At 40.3% G+C, this 17,525-nt stretch overlaps 3 protein-coding genes across 6 annotated transcripts in view; 1 reads left to right on the top strand and 2 right to left on the bottom strand.

Moving 5' to 3' along the window:
- The window catches only part of LOC146197024 (uncharacterized), a 157,467-nt gene that overhangs the window by 20,591 nt on the left and 119,351 nt on the right, over positions 1-17,525 (bottom strand). The gene's annotated exons all lie outside the window — the stretch shown is intronic.
- The window catches only part of LOC146197026 (uncharacterized), a 113,963-nt gene that overhangs the window by 52,603 nt on the left and 43,835 nt on the right, over positions 1-17,525 (top strand). The window contains exons 1-6 of one of the 4 annotated variants that reach the window (XM_084598746.1): positions 108-526; positions 1,044-1,171; positions 1,531-1,672; positions 2,645-2,766; positions 4,659-4,769; positions 4,937-5,140. In XM_084598746.1, the coding sequence (XP_084454872.1) occupies positions 418-526; positions 1,044-1,171; positions 1,531-1,672; positions 2,645-2,766; positions 4,659-4,769; positions 4,937-5,125 (801 nt within the window). In that variant the 5' untranslated portion in view covers positions 108-417 and the 3' untranslated portion in view covers positions 5,126-5,140. Of the gene's footprint in view, positions 1-107; positions 527-1,043; positions 1,172-1,530; positions 1,673-2,644; positions 2,767-4,658; positions 4,770-4,936; positions 5,141-17,525 lie in introns of those variants that run through there. The other 3 variants (XM_084598747.1, XM_084598748.1, XM_084598749.1) reach the window with 3 other exon arrangements.
- Positions 8,070-17,525, bottom strand: part of LOC146197027 (uncharacterized) — a 52,949-nt gene continuing 43,493 nt past the window's right edge. The window contains exons 13-14 of the mRNA XM_084598738.1: positions 13,547-13,699; positions 8,070-8,226 (exon numbers count right to left, since the gene is read on the bottom strand). Coding sequence (XP_084454864.1) covers positions 8,188-8,226; positions 13,547-13,699 — 192 coding nt within the window. The 3' untranslated portion in view covers positions 8,070-8,187. The remainder of the gene's footprint in view (positions 8,227-13,546; positions 13,700-17,525) is intronic.

The following is a 17,525-nucleotide window of genomic DNA, read 5'->3' as shown; positions in this document are numbered from 1 at the left end:
ATAACATAAACTATAGTACTACCGATCGCCGCTAGGCTTTGTCATAACACATAGGATATACAAATGTATTGGCGCGGCTTACCACGCTACTATGTGTACACAGTCATATACACACTTTATAGTATTGTCTGCGGTAGGATGTAACAGCATGGTTTTTGGTTTTTGGCAAGGAGGATAGTTTTTGGTGACAGCTGAATGTAGAGCGGATGTGAGCGGATGCGAGCGAGTGTGTGGATGCGCATGTACAGGTTGAACACCTACATCACCAGCATTTATTTTTTCCGGTCGTGCCTTGAGCTCAGAATAATTCCATAAGTGCACAAAGACACATCATAAACTGATTGCGCTGAAACAATAGTTGGACGACACGTGAAACTGCTTGTCACAAGTTGGGCGGGGCGGCTCTAAACTTACGCGATGAACCTCGAGCAGGCGCAGGAAAAATTTAATGAACTCCGGGGCCAAATAGACCCTGCGCACTCTGCAGAGTTCATACTGTGGATCCAGATAGCCTACCTTACGGCACGTAAGTAGTTGCTTAGTCAAACAAGCGAGGGAACAAGTAACAAATTTGAGTAAAATGAATGTACTTTGCTTAGCATAATGTGCTTATTTCCGTCTGTATTTGCTCGTAACTGCCAACTTCCTTAACTGGTGTTGCAGTTACGCATTCTCCCAAAGTGCGATCAGTGAATGAAATTTGTTTTATGCGTGGAAGTCGTGTTTCATGCATGATTAACCTCTGAAATTACCTAATGTGCCTTTTTGAACATTGCCAGTGTCTAATGGCCACTACAGCTTACTGCCATAAAAATTTAATTGCCACGTTGCAGTGCTTGTGAAATTTAATACCTGCCTGAAAGGCTAGAGCAAAAATCACGTGACATCGCACCTCTCAGTATTAATATTGGGGTGTTTAGTAGGTTGTAGGCATGCATGCGATGCTAATCACATTCTTTAGTGGTGCTATATACATGCTGTCGGCTCAGTAAAGCTTTTTGCACGCTTAACGCTGTTCTTTGTTTCCTCCCTTCAATGTGCAGACTGTTCAGGACACCAGGTAGCCGAAGCTCACCATAAGCTGACACAGATTGCAAGCTACCTCAGGACCATCGTTCCAGGAAATGCAGTTCTTCCATCTGAGAACATAATTGCGCCAAAAAAGGGCGAGGTAAGAATTGAATTTTAACTTAGGGTTTCTCAGTGCAGGGTGAAACTTCGATGTACTCTATAAAATGAAGAGAAGTAACCACGATCAAGTCTTCTTTAGATTGACTGCGGCTGACAATTAAGTGCACTGCATATCCTACGTGTGGCATAGCAATAAAGACCTCAGTTTTTCTTAAAGCTGTCCTACAAGGAAACTATTTCAGCGTAGCTGTTCATATTGTAAAAAAGAAATTCAAGAATCAGCAGGATATGTGCTGTGGAAGCCTTTGTTACTTTATATTCGGGTTGTTCGTCATTGAGCTTTCTTCATCAGGTTATCAAAGTGATGTGTTCTCTTTCAAAACGCACTTTGCCTTGCAGAATGCAGACTGCGATCCTGCTACAACTGTACATGTTGATGCATTTCTTTATGATGACAATGCCATCGATGAATTGGTTGAAGAAGGAAAACTTAGCCGCAACAATTGCAAAGCTTGCGGTTCACGTGACATTGCACCTCTCAGTAAGTAACTAAGCAACACATTTTGATTATTGGAATGGTGTCCGCTTTGTCATAATAAAAAAAAATTCATTTCGTGATACATTAGCATAGTGGTGTTAATTCTTCACAACATGCAGAAGCAGCACACTTAGTTTAATAAATTGCGTTCACCTGCACATAGGGTCTTAACACGTTGATCTCTTTTTTTTCTTCTTTTTTTTTTTTGCTCATCAGCTTAACACTATTGTTAGAGCTGCCAAAAAGTATGTTATTTTCATTTTCAAAAACATCAGCCTGCCTTGTAGCTTTTTGCATTACATCACTTGACTTTAACCCATATTTTTTTGTTTTCTGTAAATGTGTCATTGCTCTCACTATGTTTCAAGTTACTAATGGGAAAGGTAGAGCTACAAATTTAAGGTTACAGGTAACAGAAAAAGCTATATAGTAGATGGAGAATAGAAGATGCTGTTGAAAATATTCTGAAATTACAGAATGGTCTGCCAGGCAGGGTAGGTGTAAACTAGCAATGTTAGGGCTTTAATTCACTTTTTGTTTTCTGATACACGGCAGTGGGACGACTAAAAGTAATATAGAACCACTAATGTTTTTAGATTGCATTAAGTCAAGATATACCAGTTGATGTAGTATGAAAGTAGATCAAGCTAGAAATTTTTCCCCTCAGCAAGTGCAGGGTGAATATTAATGCCATGCAATGCAAGGTTGCCTGTAGAAATCGTCCAAATTGAGGCCGTGAGGCAGAAAATTTTAAATTAGTTTGCACTGAAACAAAAAGTGGCCTGGCAGCGATATTTGGTATATAGCTTGAGTAAAATGCTAGGATTTCAAAAAAAAAAAAAGATACTGCAGTTGCTCTATATGAGAGCCAGGCAATGTTATTGTCAAATTATCGTTGCTGTAGTTTTTTTACTTCGTTTGTTGTTATTTTATGTACATACCACTCATTTTGCTTCCTTTTTCTTTACCTCACAGCCTTCATTTCACACTCTGCCTCTGCACGTAGGGCTGCATTCATATTCAGGCAGATGGTACCCTACTTGAAGGACAAGTCCGTCCTTGATGTTGGATCCAGACTGGGTGTCATGCTCTATGCTGTGAGTTTTTGTGGCGTTCATGGCGCACTTCTAAATAAGCTGCACTATCATGCAGCCCTACACAGCAATGAGGGAAACGAAATGAGCTTAAAGAGAGGGGGGAAAAAAAAGAACATGAGTGGAGTTCTTACAAACATGATTTTAACTCTCAGCTTACAAGAGCGCAGCAATGTAGACAGGCACAGAGAACAAAAACTCTACCGGTGCTCACTTCAACTTTTTTACTTTAGGAAGGAACTTAAACATAACATTTGATATTGCTGTGTCTTGTAACGTATGAATTCATACCAACTAGCCAAAATTTTTTTCATTGATCTTAACTCCATGGTTTCAGTCTGCCCCAAAAAATATCCCTATGTCCCCGCCGTGATGGTGCTGTGGTTAAGGCACTCGACAGCCATGCCCGGAGATGTGGTATCGAATCTCGGTCATGTGCGGTGCCATGTCGGTGCACGTTAAAAGAACCCCTGGTGGTCAAATTTTCCTGAGCCCTCCACTATAACGTCTCTCATAAGCTTGACTTGCTTTGGAAGTTGAAGCCCATAAACCAAATCAAACCATATCCCTAATGCACCTAGTCTCCTAGAAAACATTGTCATTATCTTTCATTACTGCACACTGTACTGGCCGTCTCTACTAAAACGTCTATTTAAGCCTGAGTGTGCTGGCCGTCACCATATCATAGCTCTTGATAGAGAGAGTGTATTCTGCATCATCACAAAAGTGGATTCGCTGATCTTACGGTTCTATATGGTAACTTGTTAGCAGGCAGGAGTTTTTGCAAAGAAACAAACATGTTCGTGTCTTCATTCCCGTCTTGGGCTCTGGCGTTAGTAAAAAGAAAAAACCATTGTCTCTGATTGGATGAAATTCTTCCCATCCCATCCCCTCATCCAGTTTTTGTTTTGAAGCAACCAGGCCTGGACAGGCAGGGCGGTAGGAGAGACTTGAAACAACCGCTGCCAAATAACCAACTTCCAGCACAGTGCTTATGCACAACTTCTCACTTTGTCCCATTTGGTGTACATTTTCTACTTTACGGGACATAGAAGTTCCAAACTTACACCCTCTTTCCGCAGGCAATATCAGCACCATTATGAGAGCATCAGCTTGCTGTATGTTTGTGTCAAGGTGGCACATGTATCATCACAGCTTGTGTTTTATACTCTAAGGCTTAGTATAAAACACGTCACAGTCAAGCTGGTAGTGTGACTTGAGACATTCTGCAGTGGTATCGCATTAGTATTTTTATATTTTGTTAAACACAACTTTTGCAGCTGCCTTTCATACTTTATAGTTACATGTCAAGTAGGCAGCAAAAAAAAAACTGCGGACACTTAAGCCTGGCTGAAAGCAAAAATTGCAACGCACTCAAATCAAAGCTAGCAGTTTCTAAGATTGCAGGTCAAAATTTTTTGTACTTTTATCGTAACATAAGTGAATATCAATTTCATGAAGTCAGTGTAAGGCGTTTGCAACAATTTAGTAGACGCAGTGGTTTTGGAAAGTAAGAAGGCACAACAGAGTTAGAAGTAAATATTGCAGATCTTCTGGTCTCCGGGTGGCGTGTTGAGCAGAGAAGCAGCATTGCATTATTGCTTTTTTTTTGTCACACTAATTTTGTAATTGTTGCTTTCACTATCAAGTATAGGTTGAGTTTAGTTGGAGGCATACAGTTTAAAAGGGGTGTGTCCTAATAAGCAGAAAGCTTATTAGCTCATTATGGAACAAGGATGGCTTACTGCTTTCATTGAGATGTGTCTGTGCTTGTGGAGAACAATTGTCAGGACACTCTAATGATACAAGTTATATTATTCTTATATAGCCTTCCTAGAACATGTCAACGTTTTCTTTGGTGTATAACCCTCATCTTTTTTTTTTTGTACTCTCAGGCACATGCATTCACACTAGCTAATCCAATTATTGGGTTTGAGATGAATTCTGACCTTTGTCAGATTCAGGAATCTACGATCAAGCATTTTCACATGGATGACAGGATTAAGGTAAGTACAGTTTGTACTATGAAGGGTAATTTTATTTGCTTTCCTGTTTTAATATGTTCTGCTTTCACACAAATCAGAAGGTACAACAATGGTCTGCAGAACGCATTCTATTTCACTGTTCGATGCAATTTTTTGTAACCTGACACTGGCTTTGCCGTTCGCTGTAGATTACAGTCAGATTGCCCCGCCACCACGGCCATCTTGTGAACAGCAGCGCAAGCACAGACAAATGCACCAGACAAGAAAAGGGAGAGGGGAGAACAGAGCGCTGGCTAACAATACTGAAAGTTATTTTGTACGAGGTACTATCAAAACCGAGGACAATAAATCACTGTGTGTGCACCAAACCCTGGTAAATCTACCTCTGTGGATATGTGTTGTGTCATCAAAAGGCTAAACACAGAAGTAGGGCGTATCAAGAACTAGGAGGCTTTTGCGCACACATGAAAGTTCCTGAAGACAACTACACATAATGCACTGCGCGAGTGTGCAATTTTGCAGCCAAATCAATCGCGGTGATAGCCCAGTCTTTTTTAGATGTTTCTGTCGGCTTTCTAAAACCTCTGTAAACGTTTCGAGGAAATATGAAATTTTTTCAGTATAAGTTGTACCTTTAAAAACTGCCGATAGCTAAAGACGCTCCGTACGCCCTTTCGACGAGAAATTTTTTATTTGAATCCGCTTTACTCATATGACTTTTTTTTTTCAATGTGAAACCCCTACCATCATATGCACATACAAGTTTTGAATGATTCTGCTAGGCTCTGAACTTCGGCATCAGTCCTTTCGTCCCAAAACGTTCCGAGATGAACCTACGCAGCGAGCATTATATGTGACTCAGAGAGGGCGCAGAAAGCAAGTTCACATATTTCACATTTTGCATGTTCTTAAGTAATCTCCATCATTCGTTTAAACATACGAAAATTGTCGCCTTTCTTCTTTTTTGTTATAATACTTTGCGTCTACTTAAAAACGAGTTGCGCCCATAAATAGACAAACACACAGAGAAACCGAAGGCAGAAAGAATGCAAATTATAAATTATTTCATTCGTAATACACAGGCTTACATAGGCAGTGTGCACACGTGCCCAAAAAAGGGAGAGATCCACCGTGGTGGTGCAGTGCCCAAGAACGCGGGATCAAATTCCGGCCGCAGCAGCCGCTTTACGATAGAGGCGAAAAGCAGCTGCACGTAGGTTTCATTCAGTCGCCTCTTTTGAAGTGTAGTCACCTCTGTTTTGTAAATAAGTTTTATGCATCTTGTGTTTCTGTCATATAAAGTTAATTTTCGTCGGGCTACCTTAGTGCGTCGACCTACGTCTCAGTGCGTGTGTTTCTGAACTGCACGTCGCCTGCGGTATCAACAAGCACCTTGCAGAGGGGCGGAAGATTTGAAGACGACAAAGAACCTGACCTTTACTGGCACGTTATGTAAAGAGCTTTTACGAAATATGGTAAAACGACGGGGACGTATTATTTCCCTGCTACACTTACCGAACATAGCCATGCCCCTCAGTAACATGGAAAAAGGAAGACTAGCGATAAAAATTCCAACACAAGAAAATGATGTTTTATCAGCAATGAAAGAATGAAATTGTGTACGGGTGTGCATAAATGAACTGCACCTTTTTTGCACATGTTCTGACTTATTTAATTCATTATTGCCTTTCTGCACCACTTTTTTGCCGATAGGATGCGTACTGCTATCCAATCTTTGTTTTCTAAGTCACGTCTTGGCAGCTTATTCTGTATTTACTCGCTGCCAGGTCATCCATCAAGCGATATGCGCTAAGGCTCATCACCAAGTTGTGTACTTGAGAAGAAACTCACCAATAAATTTTATTGTACGACGAGGGGGAGTGTAAAGATGCAAAGTATAATGGTATAAACAGATAGTGAGTGAGAAATATCAAAGTCAGATGAGATTAGGTAATGGTTGGTTAAACAGTATGTGATGTTTCCTGGTCGGATAGAGCGGTTCAGATGGAAAGAAAGAGATGAGGTGTGTGGAGATAATATGGGGAATTTTAAAAGGAGAAGGTTCGAATGCTCAGAGCGAGGCACGTGCTTGACGCGGTCTCGTGTTACCTGGGCACTGATGCTTTGCGGGCTTTCTCTAGGCAGATGAGAATTGCAGTTGCTTTCCAGTCCTATCACAAGCCTAGGACCCGTTAGGAAGTGACGTAGCATTGGTAACTTCCCTGTCAGGGACAGACAAACCTCCTTACCGATTGATAGTTTTACTGGCTAGATGAGATTCCAGTGAATGTCTATATATATCGTGGGTCATTTTCTCTGATGAGAACAATTAATTTCAAATTCTCCGGTGCTTCGGAGTCACTATAGCTACTTCTTCGGGGTTGACCCGTAGCAGTTTGGGTTGTAGCTTTGAGCAGTACATGATTCGAGGAGGGGAAGGGTTTGGGATGGTGCGGAAGGGGTAAGGGGAGGTTGTGACAATTAGTTTTACTGTGCGATTTATGGTCTCTCTCTCTCTCTCTTTCTCTCTTTTTTTATAGTTTAGTGAATGGGAGCTGGTGAGCATTTTTCGGTTCCTTATCGAATAATGTGTGGCTTGCAGTTGAATAAGCTGCGAAATTGTCCTCTAGAAGAACCTGAACTTTTTCAGCTAATCGCATTCAGGCCGCAATTTATTTTCATATCGAATCGTATATATCACTTCATTTAATTACAAACACTCTCTACGCCATTTACCATTCGTCGACACATGACAATCATTGTTTTTGTTTAATATACTGATAGTTCACGTTTTTCGCACAAAACAAAGACTCTCTAGGGCAATAAATGTGAGATATCAGATTATAAATGTGCGAGTGAAGCAATCCCAAATGCTCACTCAATTACCGGAGGATAATGGCCATGTTTCAAATATTATATGGTATAAAACGTGACCAATAGGGAATTCAAAACCTAGCTACCAACATGAAAGCAAAAACCAGTCTCTCATATCTATGAGCGTTAACGTGGCATAATTTGATATCTATAAAATATAATAATTTCTTTACAGTGCAAGGTTTTATATTCACTTCTGCTATATAGATTAATCTCATGAACAGCCCATACAATACAGTGCCTTGCAAGATATGCAAGATTGTACTTGAAAAATTGATGCTTACATCATTCATTTTCGTTTAACAAATGCGATAGTCATGAATATTCATTCGAGCCAAGTTTTCTAATAAATATTTGTTACGAGTTATGCCATCGCTTAAACAGCTGTCGCTTGGTAACCGTTTGTTGTAGCCATCATAGTAACAAAAACTGTATAAAAAGTTCTGGTCATTTTTACTGTTTATTCTTTAATCAAAATTCACGCTGACAATATGCTTGCTGTTTTAGAGGTTTTAGAATGCCATGTTATCCAGTTCAATTAGGGTTTGGCTTTCATAGCTGTAGATCAGTGGACCTTGCACATTTCAGTAACCAGATAGGATTTCTGTAAAAGAAAGGAGATGAAATTGCGACGACTCCCGATTGTTCTAAAAATATCTCAAAATTTTGTCCGCAAAGCATGCGCAGTGTTATTGATATCGGGGATATTTTGGTTAGAGGGGCAGGTGAAGAGATGCCAGTCAGAATTTTAGTTACCATCAGTCTGAAAACGCTGCAGGGTCTGTCAAACAACTAGCCAAAACTAAAGAAGGTGTAATAACTACGAGCCAGCAAGTAAGAGAACAGAAAAAGTGCGATGGTGCGAAATTGAGTACACTGAAGCATCATCGCCCATATGACTTCATGCCATTCGTGCTCAAAACACTTTTTGTTACTCAAAGCACAAATATGTCCTTTTCGATTGGTTTCTGTTCCAATACCATTAGAACTGCAATAAAACGTGCTCACATTTACTGTCGCTCACAGTGCGAAACTTCCAGCGCTTATATTTCAATCTGCTTACACCAGATATTGCTGCATCAGCGCTCTTCGCTGCATGCATTCGCTCGCAAAAAAATATACTCTTCGTTAAAATAGAAAATACATTAACATCCGCTGTACAATTAAGAGCATAAAAGCAACCGGCTCTTTCTATAAGTTTGATATTAGGCCACTCTTGTGAAGCACGAGGAGAGGCTTTGTTCCGACACGACTGCTTTTTACTAATGCTGTTGGCAGAAGGGGCATCCATCTTGTTTCTTTTCTATACTCTTCTGGCTCCTAGAGATCATTAAGATAAATACTGATTTTTTGCGTCCAGTGTGATGCATACTGCTTCAGTTTCTGGTCTGAAACACGAAGCTGATTTTTAGAACTTTCTACTCCATAATCACAAACAGATGTTGTGCACTGACTATACATTGACGCATGCATAGAATTAGTCCACATGATTATAACTTATGTAGTCCTTCTTGAACACTTGAAATATAAGACAGCATATGGGTTAACGGCTTAAAAGTCTGGCATTAAACGCAGGTCGCAGAAGCGTAGAAGAGCTGCTTTTTTAACATTCCTATTGGTTCCAATCACAAGTTTTAGCATCTTTCTTTGAAGTGTTTTTCTTTATTAGTGTACAAACAGCCATATAAAGGGAAAGTTCAGTGCGATGCTCTCCAGAAGTCAAGGAAAAATTCAGTTTACTGAAATTTAAAAAAAAAAATTTCAGTGCACACTGGGAAACTAGGTAACCTTAACCAAGAAATTTTGGCTGTATTTTTATATCCTATTTATTATACATTAGGTCTGACAAATGACAGGGGAGCGCTTTTTTAAATGTTTGGGGTACATGAGCAGGCTCCGTCCGTATACTATCCCAAAAAAGAGCGTAAAAACAGGATTCCTCATTTAAATCCTAATCTGCTGGTACACATGCCTAACAATTTGATTTTTGATATTCCATTTCTCGCTTGCCTCTTTGCGCGACAAGCTTTTCCCGTTTTTCTCTCTGTAGTAAGGAGCCAAAAATATTCACTGAGTAAACACATACAGTCCTGTTTCCTAAACCTTCTTGGCATTGGATAATTAAACATTCAAACTAAAACCTGTTGCGACCTAACGCTTTTCTATACGCCGATACTAATCATGGTCAGTACCCTGTGTGGATATAACTGAGTTTATTTTCTTAGGAGCCCGCTTCACAAGACATATTCAGCACATATCCTGCTCTTATGTGCTAAAAAAAGTCAGGCATGCACTTAAGGCTGCCGAAGTGCATTAATGCGAGAGCATTTACGAGTCGTGGTCTTTATCTTTTCAACCAATGCTTTTATATTTTTTGTTTTAAACTCATTTATTTTTATTGCCTTACTCATATTTATTCTGTACTCTTTTTAAATACTTATTCCTTTATTTTCGTCAATGTTCATCAGCACCCTAATGCTATAGGCATGGACAGTTATCAACACTTTCGCTGGAATTCGGCGTACGGTAAGGGTTAACATGCTCGGCTGGCGCACGGAAAGATCGTGGTGCGATTCCTCGCATGGAGGCTATTGCAATTTAATCTTATGTTCGTGCGGACACGCCCTGATGACAGTGCAGGCTCTGCCGACACACTCTGCCCACACACTATGGTGGCGCCCCTCATGAGACAACAAATGGCTTCGCATTTCTAAGTGTCTACACAAAAAAAGGCGATTTAGGCCAGACACTTAGAGAAAAGCTTGGCAAAAAGTACCCATGCCAATCGCACCACTTTTTGCTGTGTTCTGTGTTGTAGCTTTCATCTACACGGCTTCAATTACCCCGTTCTTTTAGCCGCGGTGGCTCACGGGTTACGGCGATCGACTATTCCTCATAAAAGCGCTGTCGCGAATATGGTAACGGTGACCGATTTCATGGAAGTGGAAACTTGAGTCCTCACCCCCCCCCCCCCCAATGTCCGGTGCAAAGTTACTTCCTGTCGAAATATTCAGAGTCGTCCAGCACAGTGCCTCATCATCATCATCAGACGGATAATACCCACTGCAGGACAAAGACCTCTCCCATATTACTTGAACTAAGGCGGTCATGTGCTACCTGCACCACCTGATTTCTGCGAACTTCTTAACCTCATCCGCCCACCTAACTTTCTGGCGCCCCCTGCAACGCTATTCATCCCTTGGAATAAAATTTGTTACCCTAAATAACCATTAGTTATCCTCTCATCACCCTACATGTCCTACCCATACCTATTTATTTTTCTTGATTTTCAATAGAGCGTCGTTAACTCGAGTTATTTCTCTGACCCACTCTGCACGCTTCTTATCCCTCAAAGTTACACCGACCATTTTTCGTTCCATAGCCCTCTGCATTGTCCTCAACTTAAGTAGAATCCTTTTCGTTAACCTCCACGTTTCAGCTCCATAGGTGAGTACAGGTAAGATGCAATTGTTGTGTACTTTCCCCTTTACCGATACCGGTAAGCTACTAGTTATAATCGGCTAGTACTTGCCAAATCCGCTATATGCCAATCTCATAGTTATTTCCCTTTCATGATCAGGGTCGGCGGTTACTATATTGTTCTAAGTAAACTTATTCGCCTACCACTCCAAGTGCTTCGCTGCCTATTGTAAATTGCAACTTTTTCCTGATTTTGCTGAACATTATCTTTGTCTTCTGCATATTGATTTTCAAGCCTACCTTTCTGATCTTCCTGTCTAGTTCATCAATCATTATTTGCAGTTCATCCCCCGAGTTACTTGACAAGACAATGTCATCAGCAAATCGCAGATTACTGAGGTATTCTCCATCTACCCTTATCCCTAACTGCTCCCATTCCAAGTCTCTGATTACTTCCTCTAAGCAAGCTGTGAATAGCATTGGGGAGATCGTGTCTCCTTGCTTAACAGCTTTCTTTATGGGAATTTTGTTACTTTCTTTATGCAGAACTATGGTTGCAGTGCAGCCACTATATATATATATATATATATATATATATATATATATATCTTCCAGCACTTTCACGTACGGGTCGTCTACCCCCTGATTTCGCAATGCCTGCATCATCGCCGAGGTTTCCACTGAGTCAAATGCTTTTTCGTAATCAATGAATGCTATGTGTAAATGCTGGTTATATTCCGAGCATTTTTCTATCACCTGGTTGATGCTATAGACATGATCTACAATCGAGTACCCTGTCCGAAAACCTACTTGATCTTTTGTTTGATTAATTCTAAGATTGTCCTGATTGTTCTAGCGATTACCTCAGTAAACGTAACAGACTGTAAGCTGATTGATCTGTAATTGTGTCCCCTTTCTTTGCCGTTACGAAAATGTTAGCGTTCTTACATGAATCCGGTAGCGTCGATGCTATCAGGCATTGCCTATACTGGGTGACCAATTTTCCTAACACGATACCCCCCCCCCCCCCCCCCCGCCCTTCAACAAATTTGTAGTTACCGGATCCTCCCTAGCTGATTTCCCAGTCTTCATAGTTTCTAAAGCTTTCTTAACCATGTCCTTCGTCACTGGCAGAATGTCTGACTGCTTTTCACTACTGCCAACCTGAATATTGTCCTAACTGCTTCGGCTACTGTATAGATAAGTATTCAACTCCTCGGCTACTTTGACTATCATGTTCATATCCCTGACGACATTGCCCGTCTTGTCTCTTAGAGCATACATTCGATTTTTGCCAATGCCGAATTTTCCTATCACTGCTTTAAGGCTGCCCCCGTTCTTTAGACCATGCTCAATTTTCCTAAATTATGCTTCCTTGTGGCAGCCTGTTTATGTTTTTCACTGGTTTTTATATCTCTTCCAGTTCTATCCTGTCTGTATGGTTAGAAGATTTCATATTTTGGCGTTTCTTAAAATCTTTCGTCTTCTTAGAGAGTTCACCGGTATCCTCTCTAACTATCCTACCGCCTACATCTACCCGGCGCTCAGTAATGACATCTCTGAAATTATTGTTCATCGATTGTAGGCTAAGGTCGTCATCCTCAGTTAAAGCTGAATATCTGTTCTGTAGCGAGAGCATCAGTTATTTTGCCCACCCCATCACCACTAATTTGTTTATGGCTTTTCTTTCTCGCAGTCTCTCATCGCCTGAGTTGAATGCTTTGGGACGTTAACCCCTCCCAAATCAATCCAACCGCCCCATTCCCCCCAACCCATAAGTAGCCTTGTAGTCGCTCTTTTGTTGTCCTTCTTGATCAGCCAGAATTCTTGCTGCTGGCCTGCGGGCAGAAGTACGAAGGCCCTAACGCAATAAACAGGTTATAAACTCGAACTAGCTCATCGCAGCTCCCATCATTTTATATTCTCTACCGCATGCTATACTCGACCTAATAACCGTGAAGCCTCATCCCACTGAAATCTTGTCTCCTTTCTCAATTAATAGGCGGATGAATTGGGTCTATTTTTTATTGTAACTGCCAAATATAGTGCTAGTATGCTAACGCTGGTGGACGCGGCGAAATTCGAAGCGATCGATAATTGTGCATGGGCACCGGATGTTGATCCTTTCTTTGAGACAGCTAGATGTAAATTTTGAAAGAAGCTGCCTGAAAGATCATCACGCTTTTTGTGGCTTACTATATCAAATAAAAGGAAACTTCTCACGTAATCTCTGCTCTTTGGTAAATATTTTCTTCCCAAATAACTGTTAGTATAAAATAAAAATATATGTGCATATTCAATGTAGACCACTGATAGGACTCTTCTGTTAGACTGAAGCAACCTGTGCAAGTTATTTGTTCCTCAGGCGTGTTAGCGTGATATCTTCTGTAACTCCGGGCACTGCTTATGCACTAGAACGGAAGTTTTCATTTCTTTAGTTAAATTAAACCTTTGTATTCGAAGAACGAGAGGCTGCAGGGGATGTAAAAAACGCAAAAACTCACTCCGTTGAAATCGAATGACATTTTTTGGCTCTTGATGTAGTACTGCAGCTTTTGGATAGACTCATAGGTAGTGACAGGGTTCATAGTCGACGTAGTATTCGGAAATTTGTCCAGGAGAACGATCTGAACATACGTGTTTTCTCCAGAAATATACTAGGAAAAAAAAGACACAAAGTGATCAGGATACATTTCCTATAATTTGATCACTATATTCAAAATTCTTTCCATTATTTCTAATCATTCGAAAGAAAACATGCAGTTTTTGCAACATCAAATGTCGTTATGCAAACGCTGACGTCTTGCTTATTAATGCGAAAGAAAACGCAATCAGTATTTAGTGTATCAGGCACTTGATCGGCATAGAGTTTCTCGGCAGTTACGGTCTACACGACTTCTTAGTACAAGCGATGGGCCTTAGCAACTTCATGTGGATGAAGGCCAGGACCAAAGACTTTTTCATAGCTTTAAGTGCACGTGGAGAACGCTACATGTTTAACTTTATACCTGATTCTTTAACTACAGCTTGTCTTAGGCTGTGGCTTTTGAAAGTGAAGTGAAAGTTTATTAGATTGAACATATTTACAAAATGCATAAAATACAGAGAGAAAATACAGATAATTAGAGAAATAAAATTGCTTTTTTTTATCACTGAATTTGGGCTGCTTAATGATTCCGACAAATTGGATGGCGCAGAATGTTTCTCAAAACGAACCGTACAGGCACAGCACTGCGGCGCGAAATTCATGGAAGGCCTGAAAAGAATACATTAAATGGACAGTCGGAAACTACACATTTAGTGCGTAAGCTGTGCTTTTCCCATTACAAACTTCACGGTAATGCGGCTCCGAACATTTGGTCTTGAATCCTCGACTAACAAGCATCGTCGTCCCCATCTGCCATGTTACTGATCTACGCAAGTTAGCCACTGAGCATGCGGCAGTATCATTGCGCCTGCACCTCAAAAAAATATCGCCGTGACTTGATTTTGAACCCTAGCCTAAACGAACAGATCAGCTTTCCTGGCCCAGATATGATAGCAATAGGCACTATGCAGACATAAGAGCTCTGCGTTATTGTTGCACCTTTTCTGTTGCGGATACGACTTCAGGAAGTGCGGTTTCTTGTTCTGCTCTGCGAAAAATGCAAGGTGTAGGCGGCTTCGCACTTTTCTAACCCGACATAGTTAGAGGGGGCGTTCGCCAAAAATCCGCCGTCGACGTTGGTGTGCGTTCACGTTGTAAGCGAAAACTTATTAGCATGGTGATAGCAGGCGGTAGCGGCCAGCTGACATATCCGCGTAATGATTTTACATAAGGTGGCTCGAGGTTACGTTCGGCAGAAGCCTCCAACTCAGGCCTCATAATAGAGGGTGATATCAGAATCCGTCTGCCAAGACCCTTGCAATTCACGTTATCACCAGGCCACGCATCCATGTTCATACACCTTGGTTAAAGAGGGGCCTTATATGTGGGCTGTTCAACTACGCTATCGCAGCATACCGTTAAAGGCAGAACTTAAGTGTAGTCCATAACTTTGCACAGTCTCAATTAGATCGTAAGGTTAGTGCAATTGCAGGCTGGCTCTACCACATCTGTAAAAGGCAATGCTACGGACCCGGCCATTCTGCACCATGCAAGACACAGTGTACGTACATGTAAAAAGCAGTAAATCATGAGCGGGCACAGGCCATTACAAGCATTTGCTTGCGTGCATTTTGTGAGATCGTGCACTATTTTAGATATCTTATTGAAACAGGAGAATTCTGAGTCGCCGTTTAATCACGATATTTTCAGGATATGATTTTTATTCAATTTTTATTTGATACTGTGAGTGCCATCAGGGATCGTAACAGGAAGGGATGTGAATATAAAAACATTAAAGCTTGAAAGATATACATAATGCTACATGGCGCAGCATGTTTCATATATACAAGCTTACAATAATGAAAAAACGGTGATGTTACATACATTGATTACTTGACTACGGAAGGTAACACCTAGTCCAGAACGCATATGAGAAGAATAATTACCGTCGCAGAGTCAGTGACAGAATCAGTTTTACAGTTCTGATTAACAGTCAAGCCGCAATCAAGGTTAGAAAAATAATAAAGAAAGGTGAAAATCGACTACAATAAATTCAAAACTTGAATCAAGGCGAGTAAAAATAACATAAGGGAACAAGGAAGTATAAAAATAAGGAATACCATTGTTACTGCGATGCATATAGTTGATCTGCAATAAGAGAACTAAACGCAGGTATGGATGATCTGTTAGTAATACGCGTGGTTTGTATCGTTACATTCGGGTCGCGGCCTTGAACAAAATGAGGATTCGAAAATATCAGTATGAAATGAAAATTCGTTTAATGAATGCGTAAGATTACAACGAGTTAATATGTTCGAGGACGTCATTATGTACTTTGTAATAGGCAGTTTTAGTTTATTGTGTATTACCTCTTACATTATTTAAGTCTTGCAAGACAGGCTCTGTTTTCCAAAGTCCGAATTTCAAAGCGTTTGAGTAATTCTGTTGGCGAGTTTGTAATGGAGTGTTTATTATATATAGATCTTAGTGCGTTTTCTTGTACCGCCTCCAGTTCTTTAAAGAGCTGGTTAGTAAACGAGAACTAAACGGTATTAGTGTACTCTAGTATCCGTCTGGTAAGTGTTTGTGTGAAAAGAACTTTGTTTCAGATGGTGGTAGTTTATGGCGCCTGTTAAAAAATAGCAGTTTTAGTGCGGTTCACGAGATGTTGATAACGTGAAAGTTCCACCTGCAGTCAGAAGTTAATGTCACACCAAAATAATTATGCTCTTGAACAGATCCAATGGAAATGTTCACGGTGTACTGATAAACTGATGTATATATCTTTTGTTATAGATAAAGGAACTGATTTATTTAAATTGATATTCATCTAGCAGTCCGGACGCAACTGAGATACTGCTCTTATAGCGTTGTTTAAAGTTCGGTGATCACCAATGGAGTTTTTCTTGATAAAGAACGCAATCATCTGTAAAAAGTTTGATTTTACGCGAAGCATAAGCTGGTAAGTTATTTGTAACAAACAAAGAATAATTAGGGCTAGGACACTTCCTTGGGTACTCATGATGAAACGTTAGTTATTGCTAATTTCTCGTTGCTAATTTCAACAGATTGCGTTCGATTACTAAAATAATCATTTAATCCAGTCTATGATAGGACCAGTTCCTAAAGTTCAAGCTTTACCAGACGTTTAGTGAGTGATAGGCGGTTGAATGCTTTCGAACGATCTAGAGATAGGAGGTCTACTTTTTCTGGGTATCAATATTCAGGGATATATCGTGTATTAATTCAAATAATTGAGTAATAGTAGAAACACCCTTAGAAAAGCCGTGCTAACAGGAAGTTATGATATGCTTTACTTCCGGGAAGGCATTTATGTGTTTTAAAGTAATATGCTCTTGTAACTGGCATGTTTTGCTGGTTAACAATATTGGTGTGAAGTTTGAGGAATTATATTTATTTCACGATTTGGTGTACTGGAGTTATTTGTGCTGATTTTCGTTACACGGAAAGGGTGCAATGAAGAAACATGTGTTATAGAGTAGTACTAGGAATTCAGGCACCCACTCGGCATATCGATGTAGAAATATGTTACGGGAGTTATCTGGCCCTGGTCCTTTCTTAAAATCTAAATTTAGTAAAAAAAATTTAATACTCCTGTTTCTGTTATAATTAACGGTTCCGTCTTCACACCTGTGCTGGTGTTTATTCTGAGCAGTTTTCCGTTATCACTTGTGAAAATGGAGCAGAAGTGATTATTCAAAGTTCTCGCAGTATTTTTGTTACCTTCAGGAGATATTACAAATGCAGTGTTATGCACATGTCAGTGACAGTGGTGTATAGCTTTAATTTCATAGCACCTTATTTTTTCAACGATTTTTCCTTCGCTCACAGCGAGTAGTTAAAGCTGCCGTAGAAAACCAATGAACGATGTTATT

The sequence above is a fragment of the Amblyomma maculatum genome, chromosome 3, assembly GCF_055883805.1.
Source record: "Amblyomma maculatum isolate TAMU_Amacu chromosome 3, ASM5588380v1, whole genome shotgun sequence".
In the NCBI taxonomy this organism is placed as follows: Eukaryota; Metazoa; Arthropoda; class Arachnida; order Ixodida; family Ixodidae; genus Amblyomma; species Amblyomma maculatum.
Note: the sequence above shows the minus strand (reverse complement) of the source record. Positions and strands in the feature narration are given on the sequence as shown.